The sequence below is a fragment of the Varanus komodoensis genome, unplaced genomic scaffold (assembly GCF_004798865.1).
Source record: "Varanus komodoensis strain SLA01 unplaced genomic scaffold, ASM479886v1 scaffold5, whole genome shotgun sequence".
NCBI classification, from domain to species: domain Eukaryota; kingdom Metazoa; phylum Chordata; class Lepidosauria; order Squamata; family Varanidae; genus Varanus; species Varanus komodoensis.
In genome coordinates this window covers 12968683-12987154 of record NW_025336087.1, presented here as the reverse complement: position 1 = coordinate 12987154, position 18472 = coordinate 12968683, and the positions used below count along the sequence as shown (strand labels likewise).

Here is an 18472-nt window from a genome sequence, read left to right as displayed (position 1 = left end):
GACATTTGCTCCTTGGGAGGAAAGCTATGGCAAATCTAGACAGCATACTAAAAAGCAGAGACATCACCCTGCTGACAAAAGTTTGTATAGTCAAGACTATGGTTTTCCCATTGCAATGTATTGCTGTGAGAGCTGGACCATAAAACTGAACCCCAAAGAACTGATGCCTTTGAATTGTGGTGATGGAGAAAACTCCTGAGAGTCCCTTGGACTGCAAAGAAATCAAATCAGTCTATCTTAAAGGAAATCAACCCTGGCTGTTCTTTAGAAGGTCAGATACTGAAGATGAAACTCAAATACTTTGGCCACCTAATGAGAAGGAAGGACTCACTGGAGAAGACCCAGATGATGGGAACAATTGAAGGCAAAAGGAGAAGGGGACAGCAGAGGTTGAGGTGGCTAGATCGGGTCACTGGGGCAGTGGGTGTGGACTTGCATGGACTCCTGGGGTTGGTGGAAGACAGGAGAACCTGGAGAAATGTTGTTCATGGGATTGTGATGGGCTGGGCATGCCTTAGTGACTAAACAGAAAAATGTAATATGCAAATATTACTCTTCATGAACTATCTCACTCAATATAGTCCATTTCCAGACATTCTAAAAGTGCATAGACATGATGTGTGGAAGGGGAGTTGGGACTGTATCCTCTGACCCCACTTGCACAAGTTGATCTTACTTGTGTGTGTTGTGCAAGGTTCCACACCTCAGAGATGCTATAGGCTGTACTCAGGAGCTGGCTTAAGCATGAGTAAGGGCTCTGCTCCTAGAAAGTTCTCTGCCCAGTTTTGAAGGGTTCACACCCACCACCACCACCACAAACCTCAACTCATCCTATCTGTAGCATTCTAATAGGGCTGGTGGATCAATCAGCTTAAGTCTGAAACTAACATAATATGTTGCATCTATTTTATACACAAAAGTAGAGATTGGACCCAGGAGCTGTCATGACCCGATGGCCATCATATATTGATCCTGCAATACCTAAAAAAAGGCTCAAGAAATCTTTCTTACATGTAACAGATACGTCACACCTTAGAGGCATTAGCCATGTGTTATATACAACTTGATTTCCACTAATGCAATGTCTCTTCAAAGAATCACACAATACTAGAGTTGGAAGGGGCCATGAAGGCCATCAGGTCCTGCAGTTGCAGGACACCAATTTATACCATCCTACTCAGATGGCTGTTCAGTTTCTTTTTGAATGCCTTGAGCTGACAGAATGACAAAGTCGCAAATTATGCACAAGTTGTGCACTATGCATAACCAACTAAGGTTCTGCTTTTGCAGCTGCTTGTGCAATGGACAATGATAGCGTGGCCCTGCTAATACCCCATTTCCTCCCCCCCACATGCTGCCAGGGGCATACTGGGAATTGTAGGCCTTTTCTTTTTGTCTAAACTGGCATGGAGTCGCGCCCTTTAGGTGGCGCCCTCTCTGCTCCCTATGCGGATTTGCTTTGGCCGTGGGAGCGGAATGGCCGGGCTCGCCTGCGCTACGGTGCGAGGGGTCCTGCGGTGTTGCCGCGACGAGGCTGGACAATGCGTGCTGCGGGGAGGACGCGAGCGAGCATTGTTCTGTCACGGCTTTTCCCAAGGGCCGCCCTCCCTCGGCCGTGCTCGTCGGCGAGGCTCGCCCGAGCAGAAAGACCCCTCTCGGGAGGGCGTTGCTAGGTGGCAGCGGGTCCTCAGCGAGCGTCTTCCCGGCCTGCACGAGCCCGCGCCTGCGTGCATTTCTCTGCGGACCCTGCGCTCCCCAGCGAAGGGGCGGCTCTCCTGTTCCTCAGGGCGGTCGGGATGAGGAAGGAGGCGGAGCGCGGCGGCGTCGCTGGGGACCAGGGGCCTCCCTCTCCTCTGGCAGCGGCGGATGGGCCTGTGGCTGCGGCGGGAGGCGGGCGCCGGAGTCATGGAGCCGCTCGGGCTGCTGCTGCTGCTGCTGCGGATCTCCGCGCTGGCCGCCTCGTCCTTGCAGCAGCCGCACGCGGCCACCGAAGCGCAGGAGCAGCTGCTCTCGAGGCAGGAGGCATCGCTGGGCGCGCCCTCGCCCGGCTCCCTCTGGCCTCTGCCCGCCTCGCTCCACATCTGGCCAGCCCGGCTGCAGCTTGCGCCCAGGCGCTTCCAGATCGTCCACGGTCCGGGCTCGTCGGCAGGGCCGCGCTGCGCATTGCTGCAGGATGCCTTCCGCAGGTGAACTTCTCTTTCCTCCTTCCGGGGAAGCGCCTTAGACCTGACATGCAGCAGGTGCCCGCCTGGGCTTCGGAGAGCGGACACCTGAAGCTGGAACGAGCGCGAGCAGAAGTGGGTAGGGTATCTTCCCCCAGGCTGGTGTGTCCAGATGTTTCGGACTACAGCTCCCAGAATTCCTGGCCTTAGCCCTGGCGGGGTCTGAAGGGAGCTGAAGTTCAAAATCCCTGGAGGGTTCCAGGTAGGAGAAAGCTGCGAGATGTCTTACAGGGCTGTTACAGAGCAGATGGAGCATACTAGTCCTCTGTGTGTTTGGAGGACAGGACTAGTAGGGCTGCTGAGGGGGAAGAGCAGGAGATAATTCTTGCTGTGAGGAACAACCCTCTCTAGTCACAGCAGCTCTCTTTGGCTTGGAGGCAGTTTAGCAGAGGCATGGTAGATGCCTTTCAAAGATCCTATTGCTCATGAGTAGGCAATATGTGGTGCCTCACTCTCCCACATGATTTTTAAAACAACAATTTCACAATACCTTGGCTGGGCCAGATAGGAGTTGGAATCCATATCATCTGAAGGGCACCCGTCTGCCACCTCTAGCTGCAACTTGCAGCGTGCTGAAGTAAGGTCCCCTAAGGTCCCTCCCAGCTCTGTTGTCCTGTGACTCTATCACAGGGGCCTTTTGGTGAGGTGCCCCTTGGGGCATCAACTTTTTTTTTCCTCCCCCCACCCATAAGGACTCATGTGCTTTTGGCAAGCAGTATATAAACTTTACTGCTGGTGTATTTTCCAGATAAAGGCACAGCAAGGATTGCAACAGCGCAGACCAAGGTCCACCACTGTTTCTTAAGCAGATGCCTGTAAGCACTCACAATTAGGGTAGGGATCTATTGTTCAATTGCTTGTTTGTTTGCTACAGGATTGTTATCTGCCTTGTGTAAAGGATAGTGTAAAGAATCCATTCTCAAGAGTAGGGTGCACAGAATGTTAATTTCTACCATTAACATGTGAAAATATGCTTCCATAAGGAAATTTTAAATATTAATGTTCCACATGCACAGGATTGTACCCTTAGTTTCTCCCTCCTCCACCCAACTGAGTGGGTGTGTGTACACACACAAAAGTTCCTGTGATAAGATGTCATCATAGCTAGAAGTGATGTGAGAGTCAACATCCTTTGGCATTTTCTTTCTTTTTATTTCGGAAAATGTCTTAGGCACTCTTTTTTGAATCCCAAAGTGAGTCACAAGATAAAATCACGATAAACTATCATAAAACTGACTAATAAAGCAGTAACAAAGCAATAACCATGACCAGGAGTAGCTGGCCACAACATCAATCAGGAAAATGCTCAAGCAAAGCAATTTGTCTTGCGTTACTAGCATTTTTATTTATCTATTTAAAGTTTTTCTATCCCGTCCCCTATGGGAACGTCTTGGGATGGCTTACAATAAATGCTCAATAGTGGAAATGCACAACCCTGGAAGTCCTCCTGATTTCACTGGGGACTTCATTCCATGTGCTGGTTGCCACTTTGGAGTAGGCCGTCTTGCACACTACAGCCAAATGAACATCAGGAGGCCATGGTATAGTGAGCTGCACTTCTGTGCTCCAAACATACAGACCAGGGCAGCCTTTGTGGGGGAAGGTGGTCTCCTAATGGCACAAGCCATTGAGCATGCTGGTTGAGAACAATAGGAGTTGTAGTCCAAATCTTCTGGAGGCCAGCAGGTTAAAGAAGTGTTCTGTAAACAGTAGTAGTTTTCCCTGGCTTGTTAAGTTTGGTGCCTTGAAGTCCATTAATTAACCATGGCTCACCTTCTGATGGATTGCAGCAAGTGTGAATGAGGACCTAATAAAAGAGGATATAAGCAGAATAGTCCTCAAAACCTTTTTACACAGATCAGAATTTTACCATGTTAAGGTTGCAGTAACAAAATGTTAACCTTTGAGGGTAGATGAAATAAAACAGTGGTTTTCAAACATTGTTGAATAAATTTTATTTTCAATGCTCAATTTAAACTGAAGATGCACAAACAAAAACAAAGGCTCATAATACAGCAGGCACTTCCAAAAACATAAGTAGATGCAAGTTGCACCTCAGCAAAAAGTTTAAAGAACAACAGCCAACCTTGGTAGCTTTCTGCAACACTGGGGAGCATTTGTGTAAATAAATCATTATCTTAATCAAGTTGGAGCATTCATAGAAGTAACTTGCGGAGCTGATTTTGAGTCCAGCCCCCTGTGGATGCAGGGCATCCACTACTAAAACATCAGCCTCTGTTGAAACGCCTCCGATGAAGGAGCCTCTACCACCTTTTTAGGCAGTCTGTTTCCCGCAGAGCCTATCAGTGTGGGGCCTATGTGATGTCAATAGAAAGTGAACAATCTGTGTGTCTTTATGTGCCTGTGGATTCACTTCCAGATACTATGAATACATATTTGGATACTCCAAATGGCAGAACAGTGACAAGGAGAAACCTCTTTCTGAAGCAGAGCTGTCCTCACTTCAGGTCATTATCACTTCAGAGGATTCTGAATGTGATAAATATCCTAGCATTACATCAGATGAAGCCTGTAAGTATCTTGATGCTGTGGATGGATCTAACCTCCTTCCTAAATATGTTGATTCCTTGCAACAGTCCTCCCCAACCTGGTGCCTTTCAGGTTTTCATGTAAACTCCCATCAGTCACAGCCAGTATGGACAAAGATTAGAAATACTGGGTGGTGAAGTCCAAAATATTTGGAGGGTGTCAGGTAGGGGAAGGCTACGTTACATCCTTCTGTGGAATGTCTCTTTTCTTGCTTGTATATAGTATTGCTTGTGTATATAATTGGGCACTGGGTGTTTTCCTAGCCATTAAGGTTGACTGTAATAAGTCAGCTGCTTATTTTGCAGTTTATTAGCTGAGTAATAGACAGAAATAGCTTGGCTCAGTGCAAAAGAATTCAACTGGACAGCCATCTGGAAGGGATGGTTTAACTTGGTATCCTGCACTGAGCAGGGGTTGGACCTGATGGCCTTTTCGCCCCTTCCAACTCTAGTATTCTACAATTCTATGGCTTGTGGAGATTGATAGCTCTATTCATGTTTCTCTTGAAATTTATCTAGTTCTAAAATATTTTTGTAGAAGCTTAGATTCTGAATCAGGCTGAATTGTGTGACATTTGTCAGTGCTTCATGCAGTAATCCTAGATATTCAGGCACTTTTGCAAGTTACAAAGAAATCTAGTACAGTTGGATAATGGGAGGTTTTGATGAAAACAAGTAGGGTTGGCAACGAGATGTTATAGTCGGGAGTTCCAGTCAGTTGGCTTTGCCTTCCTCAAGGATACTCCCCTCCCACCAGGTTTTCCACTTTTCCCAACAGTCAGCCTTCCTTTGCCATGGAATACACCTGGTTAGACTGGTTCGGGAATTTCCCTCACCCCTTTAAAAAATTGTTTTCCTAAAGATGTTTCTTCTACCAAACCTTCTACTTCCCTGATATGTGTAGATGGTGCCATTTTGATATATAAGAAACCACGTTCTCCTGGGCACTTTACAAATATAAAGTACTTGAGTGTGTTCCTGTTAATTATAGTAGATTTACTAATGGACTCAGGCATATAGACCTGCATGGATTGATGGCCTCGAATGCTTCCTGTGTTCCAAGGCGAAGTGGGTGTAAGGTTTCGCTTCTTATTTTCATCACTCTGCGTGCACATGCGTGTTCTTACGAAAGGTTGCTAGATAGCCTTTTGCAAGAGCCATGATACAGGATACTCTCTGCAAATGGGAAGAAACAGCAGTGTTTTCTAAGTGGGCAGCACACTCCCTGTATTTGTTGGGAAGAGTTGTTCATTTTAAGAAACTTCCTAGAGCAGCCCTACACAATTTCTAGGCCTGTATGGCAGTGGTATCAGAGAAGTTTATGCTTTTGTGGCTTACCAGGGCAGCAAAAACAATGCATGGCCTGAGCTGTGTTTGTCTTGCAGGCTGACTGGGAGAAGAACCCATTGAGACCTAAGTGGGCAACCCATGAGCTGCACATGAGCTCTAGGCAACTCTGCCCAAGCCTTCCCTGCCTCAGCCCATCTAAGCAGGAAACGTTATCAGGATCATGGGGGGAGAGAACAGATAAATTCCCCCTGCCCAGTCCATATGAGTAGATCTGTGAGTAGGTAAGTGTGGGGGTGGAGTGAAAGAGCATGTGAGGAAGAAAGCAGGGACTCGGGACACATTTACCGTTGCCCCTGACCCACCCATGTGGCACCCAACAGTACTTGCAAAGAAGTGCCACCCTTGGGAGAGTAAAAGGGTTGCCTTCCCTGGTTTTTTGGCTATATGAAGATCATCAGTGGACCAGAAAGTATTTCTCTTTTTTCTAGGAGTTATAGCTAAGCAGTTTATTATGCTGGCTGCAGTCTGGCACATTGATCTCACATAGTCTGCGTGCAAGCTTGCTGCCAAAAATGTTGTTTGTAGAGGAAAGTAATGGATCATTTCATAGTCTTTCTTACTGAAAGGTCACTCACTATTGCCATTTTCCCTTAAAGATCAGCTCCAAGTATCAGAACCTGCAGCTGTGCTGAAAGCAGGCAAAGTTTGGGGAGCTTTGAGAGGTGAGTTGTAAGATAAGAGGAGCCCTGCTGTTTAAGACCAAAGGACTATTCCAGAATGGACAGCCGGATGTTTTCTGGGAAATACAAAACAAGATAAATGCAGCCAGTTCCCCTGTTCCCTCCCCACACTGTTGTTCTAGGAAGAATATTGCCACTGGGCACATGGGATGACTCATGCTTGTTGCCTTGCATTTCTTCTTCCTTGCATTTGTCAAATTCTGTTTTAAAGTCACCTAAGCCACTTGTAATCACCACATCTTGTCGCAATGAATCCTGTGGTTTTATTGTGTGTGAACCTAGGGAGCTACATTTCGCCAAGTCAGACATGTGGTCCATGTAGCCCCACCTTGGCAGGGTTTCTCCAGGGTTTTTTCTTAACCCAGCCTAGAGGGGCCACAGATTGAACCAGGGGTCTGCTACATACTAAGCTCATATAGTACCATTAGGCTAGAAACTGGCAATACTTCATTTCATCTGTCCTTAGTCTACCAAACGTAAGAAGAGCTGTGCTGGCCTTCCAGTCCAGTATTCAGTTTGCACAGTGGCCAACCAGATGCCCATGGAAAATTCACAAACAAGGGGTGAGGGAAACCGCTCCCTTCCACCCATCTTCCCCAGCAACTGGTACTTGTGGCCAGGCTGTCTCTGATGCTAACGGTAGCATCCACTGGTAGCCATCGATCGATGACTCTGAAGATAAGCTTCACCAGGTGACCTAAACTTCAGTTAGTCCCAGTGGAGCCTGAGCTGCTGGGGATGATGGGAGCTGTAGTCTAGCACATACGGAGGGCACTGGGCTGTGATGTAAGTCTGAAAGTCTGGTATGAAAACATACCAGATGCAGTACTACAACTACCATAATGTAACTCCCATCAACAGGGGCAGCTCCCTCCACCCCCATGGTACCTGGGTCGGGGAGACTGCCTTGTCATGTCAGTTTTTCCCCTTAATAAAGTTTTCATGTGGGTTTGAAGTGTTAAAGTGAGCTGATGTTTTTCAGTTCAAATCACGTGTGCATGATGGCAATTTATGTTCATGGATGAGGGCAGATTGACATGCGATAGGGCAGGTTCAACCTGGAAATGCACAAACATTGTCTAGACTGCAAAACAACCTCCAGATTTCATGGTGTGAATCAGTCCTATGTGCTTTATGTATCCGTGAGATTAGGCAATAGGAGACCAGTATATTTGTGGCTGATATTTTCAAGCAGTGAGAGAGGAAGCCCAAGTGAATGGCACTTCCTCATCCCATGCTTCCCTGCTTCATCCAATGCAGAGAAGTGAGCATTCCTTGTGGGGAGATGTTCGTTCTTTCCTAGCATAAAAAGCATACTCCTTTACCACAAGGAAAGCATGCTTCCTCCCTCCCGCAACAATTTTGGATGAGATCCAGGCATTTAGGGAGAGCTCAGGCTACTTGTATGCTTGTACCTCGTATTTCCTTTCAAATGGCTTCCTTGGAATGTCCAATGTGCTTTCAGATGGCTTCGGTGCTACTTTGCCAGTTATGAATTACAGTTCAATCTAATTGACTTTCAGGCTTAGAAACATTCAGCCAGCTAGTAAATGAAGATGACTGTGGAAGCGTAAGTATCCTTCTCCATGGCACCGCTAGTCATTTGGAGTTTTCTTTGGCTATAGACATACTGGACAACTGTTACTAATGCTTTCAGGTTTGACTACGGCCTTCCCCAATCTTGTGTCCTCCAAAGCAGTTGGTTGTGCTTGCTGGGAATGATGGGAATTGTGATGCAAAACAACTGTAGATTTAGGAAGTGTTTGGAGTAGTTTGGGATACTTTGGAGAGTGTTTGAAAGCCGCAGTGTGTATGAGGTGGCTGCCAGAAGCAGATCAAAGCTGTGCTTCAGAATCCACACGGGCTCCTTGTAGCCTTCCAGATATAGTCTTTTTTGGCCTAGAACCCAAATTGATGGCTGTCACTTCATGCCAAGCCATACAACAGCTTTCTCCAACCTGGTACCCTCCAGATGTTTTGAACATCAACTCCCATCAGTTTCAAAATGGCCAATGAACAAGAATGCTGAGCATTGTTGACCAAAAACATTTAGAGAGCACCCAAATTCTAAAGGCTGCAATAGAACACGATTTTCATTGTGGTGTGCTGAGTATTTGTTAGCTTTCATTTCACAATATAAAATTTTTCCATTTGTTTTTCTTAAGATAGGCTTCAGAAAATAAGGGTGGAATCTGCTAAAGGTTCAAGATACTGAAGGGATCTGGTGGGAGCTCAGACATGCATTACAGCTGTGAGCAAATGTACCCTTGACTTGGTGTGAGTCTTGCATGCCTCTGTTTACTGAGACAGGAGGACTCTAGGAATGTGCAGGCCAGGTGGTATATTTGCTTGGAGAGCTCATATTTTGCAACTCAGTCCAGTTTTACGAACCTTTGTACCTGCTGTGCAATTTATAGATTTAGCTGCATTTCTTGACAAAGCCATCAATCTGCATATACTTCAAAAATGCTTGGCTAATTTTCTTCATGTTAAGATTGAAGATTAGTAGCTCTGCAACCTGGACATGAGATACCTTAGAGGTTGCGCCTACCCAGAAATAGCTCAAGAACATTTGTGTTTGAAATGGAATTTGGGATGAAGCTGGTGAATTTGCACCTACCTAAGCTTTTTAAAAAGCAAATTCTTCACTGGAATATGAAGAGAAATAAGTTCAAATACAAGTACTGAAGGCAGGCATGATTACAAGATATTTCTTTTCTGTGACTACTGCTTGTAAGCTTATGTAAATATTTTGAAAGTTGGATTTAAGATGGACTCTGTTCTATTTAGATATGCCATATGCATTTCTTTTTTTCCTGTGTATGTTGTCATACTTGAGCAGGAAAGTTAAATCTGGCCATCTTCTAAACCTTCTGTTCCTCTTTGTTTAATCAGTTCTTTATCAACAAATCTGACATCGCCGACTTCCCAAGGTTTGCTTATCGAGGAATTTTGCTTGATACATCAAGGCATTTCTTGCCCTTGAAATCTATCCTAACCAATTTGGTAAGTTGGCAGTCAAGTCTGATCCCTTCCCCTTCAAAATAAATCCTCTGCAGCTGCTAGCATGGCAATTTTAATTTAAAACCTGTATTACCTTACAAATAAAAAGGGTAGTGTTAAAATGATTTGAAATATTTGATATATCAGCCCCAAAATGGGCTGCATTTTGGAGAAGCCATCAGGGCCCACGTTCTAGTGGTGGGCAGAGCCAAAGACAAAAGAGTAGGACCAAAGTGTGAAAAATACTAGCACGTTGTAGCTTGACTCTTCTGTGGTTCTTTTAGAACAGGAAGAAAACTGCACAAAAGCCGGGATCCATTGAATGATGGGGTGGCTGGGTAGAAGGCAGCCAACCAGTTCAGGAGCCCAAGCCTGAGTTTCCCCAGGCCTGTCTTTCAAAATCCAAGGGTGGTGGTCATCCCAAACATGATGCATCGGCAGCTGTCACTTTCACCTACAGTGGAAGTGCTGGTTGGCTAGACATCTGCATAGCTAGTTCATGGAGTGCATTGTCTGCTCAGATGAGCCACAACCTCTAGAAAGGAGCATTAATGCTTGGCTTTGGCTACCAGACCTTTAAAATCAGGTTCACTGGCTGCTTATAGAAATGAAACAGTGGATGGTGTGAGAGAGATGTCATCCAAGGCTGTTTACTTAAATGTCATTTAGGAGTTTCTGAGGGTACTTAAGTTTCTTGTAAAATATTTTGCTTTGCTAAGGTCTGCTGAGATCTGGAGCATGGCAGCAGTTGGAGAAGAAGGGGAGAGGTCATTTTGCTTGAGACTCAGGAGGACGCTGAAAATGATGACTGAAATCAGACTTTGCTGAAGTGATGGCTAAAAGTCCCTCCTGAAATGCCAAGTGCCTAATGAAATCCCATTTTGCCTCCTGTGTCATAGGATGCCATGGCTTTCAACAAGTTCAATGTCCTGCACTGGCACATTGTGGATGACCAGTCCTTTCCTTTCCAGAGTGTAACTTTTCCTGAACTGAGTGGCCAGGTGAGTACATCTCATACAAAACCTTCTGATAATTCCCTGCCATAAAATTGAACCAAACAAACATTCCTCCCTCAACGTTTTGGGAAACTTAAACTTGAAAGAAAATCACATGTTGTGCAAGTTATTTCAAAGGCACAGTGGGCCAAAGTGCATTCAATTTAAACAGTTCAGTCATTGTTGCAGTTTTCAGAGCTGTATGGTTTGCTGCAGCCAAAACAGCAGTGAAAACCTGTTGCAGGTATGGAGGCAGCCCTGGGTATCGTCAAAGTGCTTCCTTCTGCTACTGGCGCAGCACCATGGCAGCCAGTAGCAGCTGCAGGTGTTGATGGCCCTGTGGTAAGATACCCTCACTGGGTCCCCTTCCTCTCTGGGTCCCCTTCCTCTAGGCGTCCACTTTCTCACCTCTGTTGTCACTGTTACTGCTGCTAGTGCTCTTCCTCATCATTGCCACCTCTTTGCTTCCTGGAGAAACCTCAAGTTATAGGAAAGCATTGATTACAGGTTGTAGGTTTATGAAAACATATCTGATGCTTTCAGCTACAAAAACTGTTCTTAGACGTTTTGGATTGTTTAGGTACCTTGAGGTTTCCCTGATACCTGAATTATGCATGGTGTGGAGAAAGGAGACATTTTTTCCCCTTTCTTGTAATACTAGAACCCAAAGGGTCGTCCCATGAAGTTAATTGGTGTGAGGTTCAGGAAAGAGAAGAGGAAGTACTTCACAACAGAACTTAGGTAATCAATGGAATTCTTTTCCATGAGTTGTAGTGATGGCCACTAACTTAGACAGCTTTAAAAGGGGATTGGAAACATTCATGGAGGAGAAGGTTATCCGTGGCTGCCGAATCCTGTGACTCTCTTGCACCTCCAATAGGCCTATGTACACCTGTTGCTGGGGAACCTGGGTGGGCTGGTGCTGTTGCACTTAAGTCTGGCTTGTGGAATCCCACGAGCAGCTGACTGGCAGCCATGTGAGTGGATGCTGGACTGGATGGTCTGAACCAGCAGGACTCTTTTTGTGTTCTCACGTGGGCAATATCAGGTGCAACTTTTATTTCAAAATGGCAAAACTGCAGACTTATCCCTGCCAAAGGAATACTTCTGAAGGCAGCATTCATCATGCATGAAGCTACTTAGCAGCCATCAGCCTTCGTCAGTGTGGCCCCCCTGGATGTTTTGGACTGCAGCTCTTATTGGAATGGTAAATGGTGGGCTGTTCTCTCCCTCCAACAGACCAAAGTGGCAGGTAAAAACTCGGGATGCCTGAGCTGTCTGCTAAACCAGGTACAAAGCAAAAGCAGTGGGCAAGCAGGAGGCACTGGGCCGGCTCACACAGAGCACCAATACCCTGTGCTTTTCCATTATGTGTGAACTGAACCACCAGTTTCTATATTCTTATATTTTGTGTTTTCTGGTTTTAGATGTTTTTACTAATGAGGGTTTGAATTATTCACGTGCTATTTCATCTTTTAATGTCTGTCTTCTTTTGTTTTTGTATCATGTTGTATTGTAAATTGCTTTAAAATTATTTTAAAAGACATTCTGGAAAGCATTTTTTTCTTAGGGCTACCATAAGTCAAAAACAACCAGATGGCACAAAACAACTATAAATTTACTCTGCTGTTTAAAATTACTGACAATGTCCGGGCATATTGTAACTGACCTGTCTCCACGGATGTTTTCACAGGGCGCCTATTCATACAATCACGTTTACACTCCCACTGATGTCTCACTTGTGTTAGAATATGCTCGGTTGCGAGGGATTCGAGTCATTCCAGAATTTGATACCCCAGGACATACAGAGTCTTGGGGAAAAGGTAAGATGTGTGCTCTTCTGAAAGGCAGCTGATACTGAAGCTACACATATGACACAACCATGAACTGAGTGCAAATGCAGACTATTATGAAAAAGAGTGTAAATCCAAAGCCGTTCACAGTTCTTACCAATGCAGATGTAACTTATTTCAGCTTTCCCCAACCTGGTGTCTGCCAGATGTGTTAGACGATGAGTCTCAGAATCCCCAGCCAGCCTCCTACTAGTTATGCTCCCTAGGGATTTAGGGAGGTAGCCCAGCACGTCTGAGGGGTACCAAGCCAAAATTCGGCAGGAAGACTGAGTTAGACGAACTGGGCTTCTGTGGTTTGGCCTTTTGATATCTCCTAATGAAAAACTGGATATAGCCTTGAAATGCATCGAGCTTCTTAACATGATTGTTGCAGAAAATCTGCCTTTGTACTCTATTATTAATCACTGCTTTTTTTCCTTTTTGCTTCATAATGATGATAAACTCTATTAACTTAGAGGAGTGAAATCCTATGAACATTTAGATAAAAAAAAATATCCTGCAATTGGCAGCATCCTGGGAATTGTGGGACTTTTTCTGCCTAATGTGCATAGGATTACATCCTAAAATGGTAGCCTTGAATGTAGAACAGAAAGCTTTGATTCCTGGAATAAAATGACTAAGAGCATCAAGGAAATGCAGACCTCTTCTGAGTCAGAATTTTGCAGGTCTTGTGTTCCATAGTAATTGTATTCACCATGCAAAGTGCAAGTTGAAACATTATATTTTTGATTTTGTTGAAAAAAGTATATTTAAGTTACTGGAGTTGTTTTTGAAATAAACATGCAACTTTGTAAGGTGTAAATAGCATACATGTTTTGTTTATTTGCATGTTTTAATTAAGGGCAAAAAGATCTCCTCACACCATGCTACAATGGAGAACATCCGAGTGGCGTGTATGGACCTATAAATCCCATATTGAATACAACTTACGATTTCATGGCAAAATTATTCAAAGAAATTGGCACCGTATTTCCTGATGACTACATCCACTTAGGAGGAGATGAGGTGGACTTCACTTGTTGGTACAGTGTGACATTAAAAGTCTATAATGTTCCTGTGTCTGAGATCTGTCTAGTTGTAATATGGGACAAAAGTGATAATTATATAGGTCAGGATCTACATTTACCCTAGCTTTTCCCCTTGACCTCTGCATTATGCTGTGGTCCCCCAGAGTTTGTGGCTGCAGTTTGTTAAACAAAATGGGAGGTTGTATTCAGACTGGGGAGGAGCCCAGAAGCCCTGCTTGCATGCAGAACTGAGCATGGTGCTTTGTATCCATGTAGTTTCTCTGATTTTAGTTAGTTTGGGACTGAGATCGCTTGGAAGAACTTGTGATTGAACATAACAAACAACACAAGAAATAGGTTGTTAGGCCCGAACCCATTGCAGCATTAGCAACTCAACGCATTAAAGAAACCATACACTTCTTTATTACAGCAGGATGCACATGCAGATGCCTTACTAGAGTCCATGGAACAGAGCACTTCGCAAGCCCAAGTTCAAATAAACCCAGACAACCGAAATAGGAGCCCAACAGGTCTTAAAGCCCAGCAGTTTAAACTGAGACTGAATCTCAAGCCATTTGGGGCTCCAGATCATTCCAAGCAAGAGAGCATCTGGGGTCAGTGCCTGCAGACTTCTTTAGCCTGTGCTCCAGCTTTTAGGAAGGGAGTGGGAAACTAGAGTTCTTCACTCCTCAGTTTGGAATCTAGAGCACATGGAAAAGTTTAGCAGGGAGTCAAAAACTCTACTTAATTGTTTTTCTTCTAGCCTATTCAGCTACTACTATTGCCTGGGAGATACGGTGGGCATGGTTCTTCCTTAGTCAAGTCTCTCTTCTAGACTCCTATCAATGTTCCATGGGCTGGGATGACTCAAGCATTTTTTCCTGAACTAGCTCTAACTGCAGGGGAGAAGGAGTAGCTGCTTCCCCGCAATTCATGACCTGCTGTGAAACCTGCACCATCCATACCTTGACTAGGCCATACATCAGATTTTTCTGGCTCTGATATCATGGCTTATGTGTCTGAAGAGGATTGGATTGCACTTGCAAATAACAAGTAGATCAGTCAGACTTGGAAATGCTTCACTTTGGCTAAATCATGGCCTGAGTATGCACTGGATACAGGTAAAAGAGAGACTTACCACATGTATAGCTGGTATAGCTTAAAATCTCTCTTCATGTGTGATAATTAAAAACATTAAAAGTGTTTTTCAGCAAGCATTCTGGAGTATGGTGGTTGCAACAACTTTTGCTGTTCACAGTGCATCCCATTCTTCCCTAGAGGAAAGAAGCATACTTGTGTTTTCATAGAATCAGAGAATAGTAGAGCTGGAAGGGACCAAGAAGGCCATTGGGTCCAACCCCCTCCAGTTGCACGACAACAGTTTACACCATGCCACTCAGATGGCTGTCCAGTTTTTTTTTTTTTTTTTTTTGGATGTCTCTAGTGACAGTGAGGAAGCCTTTCCTGATAAGTTGTTTTCCCTTTATAGGAAGTCCAACCCTAATGTGTCAGAGTTCGTGAAGAAGCAAGGGATCTGGTACAGCTATGCAAAACTGGAATCCTATTATATTGAGAAGTGAGTTTCTTTCTAGTGAGACCCTTCAGCACACACCATCAGTGTGGAGGACCACACACAATATAATCAGCTGCCAATGGTTGGATGAGACAACCGTACAGCCACCCAGCAATCTCAAAATATTAGTTTAATTATAGAAGACTAACTATATAAGGCTGCTTTGGGAGTCTATCTTGACTGAATGGTAGGGTATATATCTAATAAATAAGCAATTATAATCATTTTTAAATCTCTTTTTCCTAGAATATTGGACACGGTATCCTCTCTTAACAAGAAATCTATAGTCTGGCAGGAAGTCTTCGATAATGCAGTGAAGGTAGGATCTGAGAGATTATCTGATTTCTAGTTTGGAGTGTGATGTTCATGTGCAGGAGTAGTGCAAAAGTAGTGTGAAGCTATTGCATGTTTAGACCACAAAATTTGCAAATGTTTAATTTAGGGATACCCTGTGCCAAGACAGTATAAGCAGCAGCTTTACCTCTTCCACAGAATCCAACTTGCCATGTCACTGTTCTGTGCAGTTCAAAGGTCCTTCTCCCATACAGTGGTACCTCAGCTCAGGAGTGCCTCAGTTCACGACCAAATGGGGTCGCGAACAGAAATTTCAGAAAAATTTTTCCTCAGGTCGCGAACTCTGCATCGGGTGACAATCACGATCGCGCCTGTCTTCCCTACTTGGGCGTGATCGCGGTCATGCTGGGAGTGGGGAGATGGCTGTGATAATGCTTGGGGGGTGGGGACATGGCAGTGATAGCAGTCGGCTTGTGCAGAGAGCCCTGCACGTGTGCCCGCGATCACGCCCGTCTCTCCCCCCGAGCGTGCCCACAATCATCCCCTTCTCCCACCCCCCAGTGCATCTGTGATCACGCCTGTCTCCCCCTGAGCATGCCCGCAATCATGCCCGTCTCCTCCCCGAGCACACCCGCAATCATACCCATCTTCCCTGTGATTTTTTTTAATATTTAAAAGAGATTAACCTTATTTACATTGAACCTTATGGGGAAATTTGACTTGGCTCATGACCAATTTGGGTTGCGACCAGAGTCGTGAAACAGATTAAGTTTGTGAGCCAAGGTACCACTGTATGCCTTTCTGGCCCCTAGAATAATTTTCAGAGGTTCTTCTCCAGAATCCCCCACCACATAAGCTGGGGCATGGGACTACTAAGGAGAGGGCCTTTTTGGTGGTGGTACCCTGGCTGTGGAATGCCCTCCCCAGATGTCTGTGCTAAGACGCTATGCTATCTAAAACCTTTGTATTTCAATATTTTCAGCTACAGCCAGACACAATAGTTGAAGTGTGGATGGGGTTCATGTATCAAGAAGAATTAAGAAAAGTCACAAAGGAAGGACACCAGGCAATCCTGGCAGCACCTTGGTACCTAGACCTCATTAGTTATGGCCAGGACTGGAAGAAATACTACAGTGTTGAACCACTAGACTTCCCCGGTTGGTTGAAACCTTCTATTGTCTTTTACTATTGACTTGATCTGATCGGTGTTAAGACATATATTGATTTCAGTCAGAGAGTTGCATGAATCGACTCATAGCCACTTACCCTGCTTCTTTCACCCGGATTAACTTCCCAGTTTGTCAATGGAGAAGGCTGGTTTGCAGAAGTCCCGGTTGGGGAGCCTTCCAGTGTGGCTACCCCAAATCCTCTGAACTCAGAGACTTACTGGCATGCAGTAGACGATAGGAGGCGCACAGAGGCAGGGATTGCTTCCACTTTCCACCCGTTTCAAAACATGCAGATGGCTGATTTGTGAATGGTGGCAGCCAAGGCACTCCTGGGGCTCCCTGTATCTTAGCAGAACTCCACTTCTCCCCTCCCTTGGAACACCCTCACACCCCACCCCAGCAACAGCTCTGGAGTTGCACTTGTGACTCTCGAGCTGCAGCCTGCATGGAAAGAACCAGGCAGCTGGAGGGGGGCATAGGAAGAATGCTCTACTTCAGAGTGCCAGCTCCACCCTTGCAGCACTTTTCCAAGGCCAGAGCTGGGGCTTCAGATTTCCCAATGGTTGCCTAGACAGCATCTGGCAGTGGTAAGATGCTACCAACTGGGGTAAGTTTGCAAGCCAGACCAGCTGGATGTTGTTTTTGGCATGCTCATGGCATTTGGGGTTAGAAGTGATAGTCATTCCATGCACACTGAATACTCCCACAGTCCCAAGAACTTTTCCTCTCTGAAGTAGAATACTAATCTTTGTATTAGACTGAGCCAACAGAGTATGAAATGAGCAAGTGCTTCTTATTTTCCTTAAACCTAGGATGCAAATCACAGAAGGAGCTGGTGCTTGGTGGAGAAGCTTGCCTCTGGGGAGAATATGTGGATGCAACTAATCTCACCCCAAGACTCTGGTATAGTTCTTCGTGTATTGATATTTCGTCACACATGCTTAATGGTCTTGATGTGATCTTAATGATATGTTTTGTGTCAAGGCTGTCCATCAACAGCTTTGCTTTCTAGCGCAGTCTCCTTTCTTTCATTATCCTATCTGAATATCCTGAAAGGAGTTTCCTTGACTGGGAGCCACAGCTTTGACTAGAATAGTCCTAAGGAAGACAAGATGACACTCAGATACAAGAAGTCACATTGTGTCAGCCTGCCACTACAACCTAACAGTCCAAACGCCTTAATTCACACCATTATAAATGATAAACAAGGGCAGGGGAGGAAATGGGTTTACAACAAACTACCTGCAGAAAACAGCACTAACGAGCTTAACATAAGACTAAAGGAAAAAGAAATTGTGCCATGGCTACATCTAATTGGCTGCAGGCTCCAACATTGGGATATTTCTGTATAAGCAGCTTCAGGCTTTGTCCTATAGGGCAATGTAAGCTGCTACATATACTGGAAACCTCTGTGACTATCCATTAATAACCCAGTAAAGGGGCTGATTTAAGTTTTCTGGACAAGCATGCCTACTGTCCAACATGACTGCCAACACAAAATTTAGTTTGGCAATTAAATAAAGTCTTTGTACCATCAAGGAGTGAAAGCTAAAACATGTGGCCATAAACCCACATACCTTCTGTGTACAGTGTACATTACAATGTATAATGTATGTGGTGACTGATTTGAAGTTTGAATATTAAAAGATTAATAATACAGTGCATAAATAGGATCATTTTTATCAGGCAATTTAACATCTGTTTGGTTTGTCATGCTTCATAGAAAAGGAAGCTGTAATTCAATGTGTTAAAACCAAATTGAGGGACAGTAACCAAT

At 44.8% G+C, this 18472-nt stretch overlaps 1 protein-coding gene across 2 annotated transcripts in view; it reads left to right on the top strand.

Moving 5' to 3' along the window:
• Positions 1 to 1890: 1890 nt before the first annotated feature.
• HEXB (hexosaminidase subunit beta) overlaps positions 1891 to 18472 on the top strand; it is an 18516-nt gene continuing 1934 nt past the window's right edge. Inside the window, exons 1-12 of one of the 2 annotated variants that reach the window (XM_044446450.1) lie at positions 1891 to 2186; positions 4603 to 4754; positions 6718 to 6783; positions 8325 to 8371; positions 9697 to 9807; positions 10704 to 10805; positions 12493 to 12622; positions 13494 to 13674; positions 15149 to 15235; positions 15479 to 15551; positions 16509 to 16683; positions 17508 to 17598. In XM_044446450.1, the coding sequence (XP_044302385.1) occupies positions 1906 to 2186; positions 4603 to 4754; positions 6718 to 6783; positions 8325 to 8371; positions 9697 to 9807; positions 10704 to 10805; positions 12493 to 12622; positions 13494 to 13674; positions 15149 to 15235; positions 15479 to 15551; positions 16509 to 16683; positions 17508 to 17598 (1496 nt within the window). In that variant the 5' untranslated portion in view covers positions 1891 to 1905. Of the gene's footprint in view, positions 2187 to 4602; positions 4755 to 4916; positions 4936 to 6717; positions 6784 to 8324; positions 8372 to 9696; positions 9808 to 10703; positions 10806 to 12492; positions 12623 to 13493; positions 13675 to 15148; positions 15236 to 15478; positions 15552 to 16508; positions 16684 to 17507; positions 17599 to 18472 lie in introns of those variants that run through there. The other variant, XM_044446451.1, reaches the window with a different exon arrangement.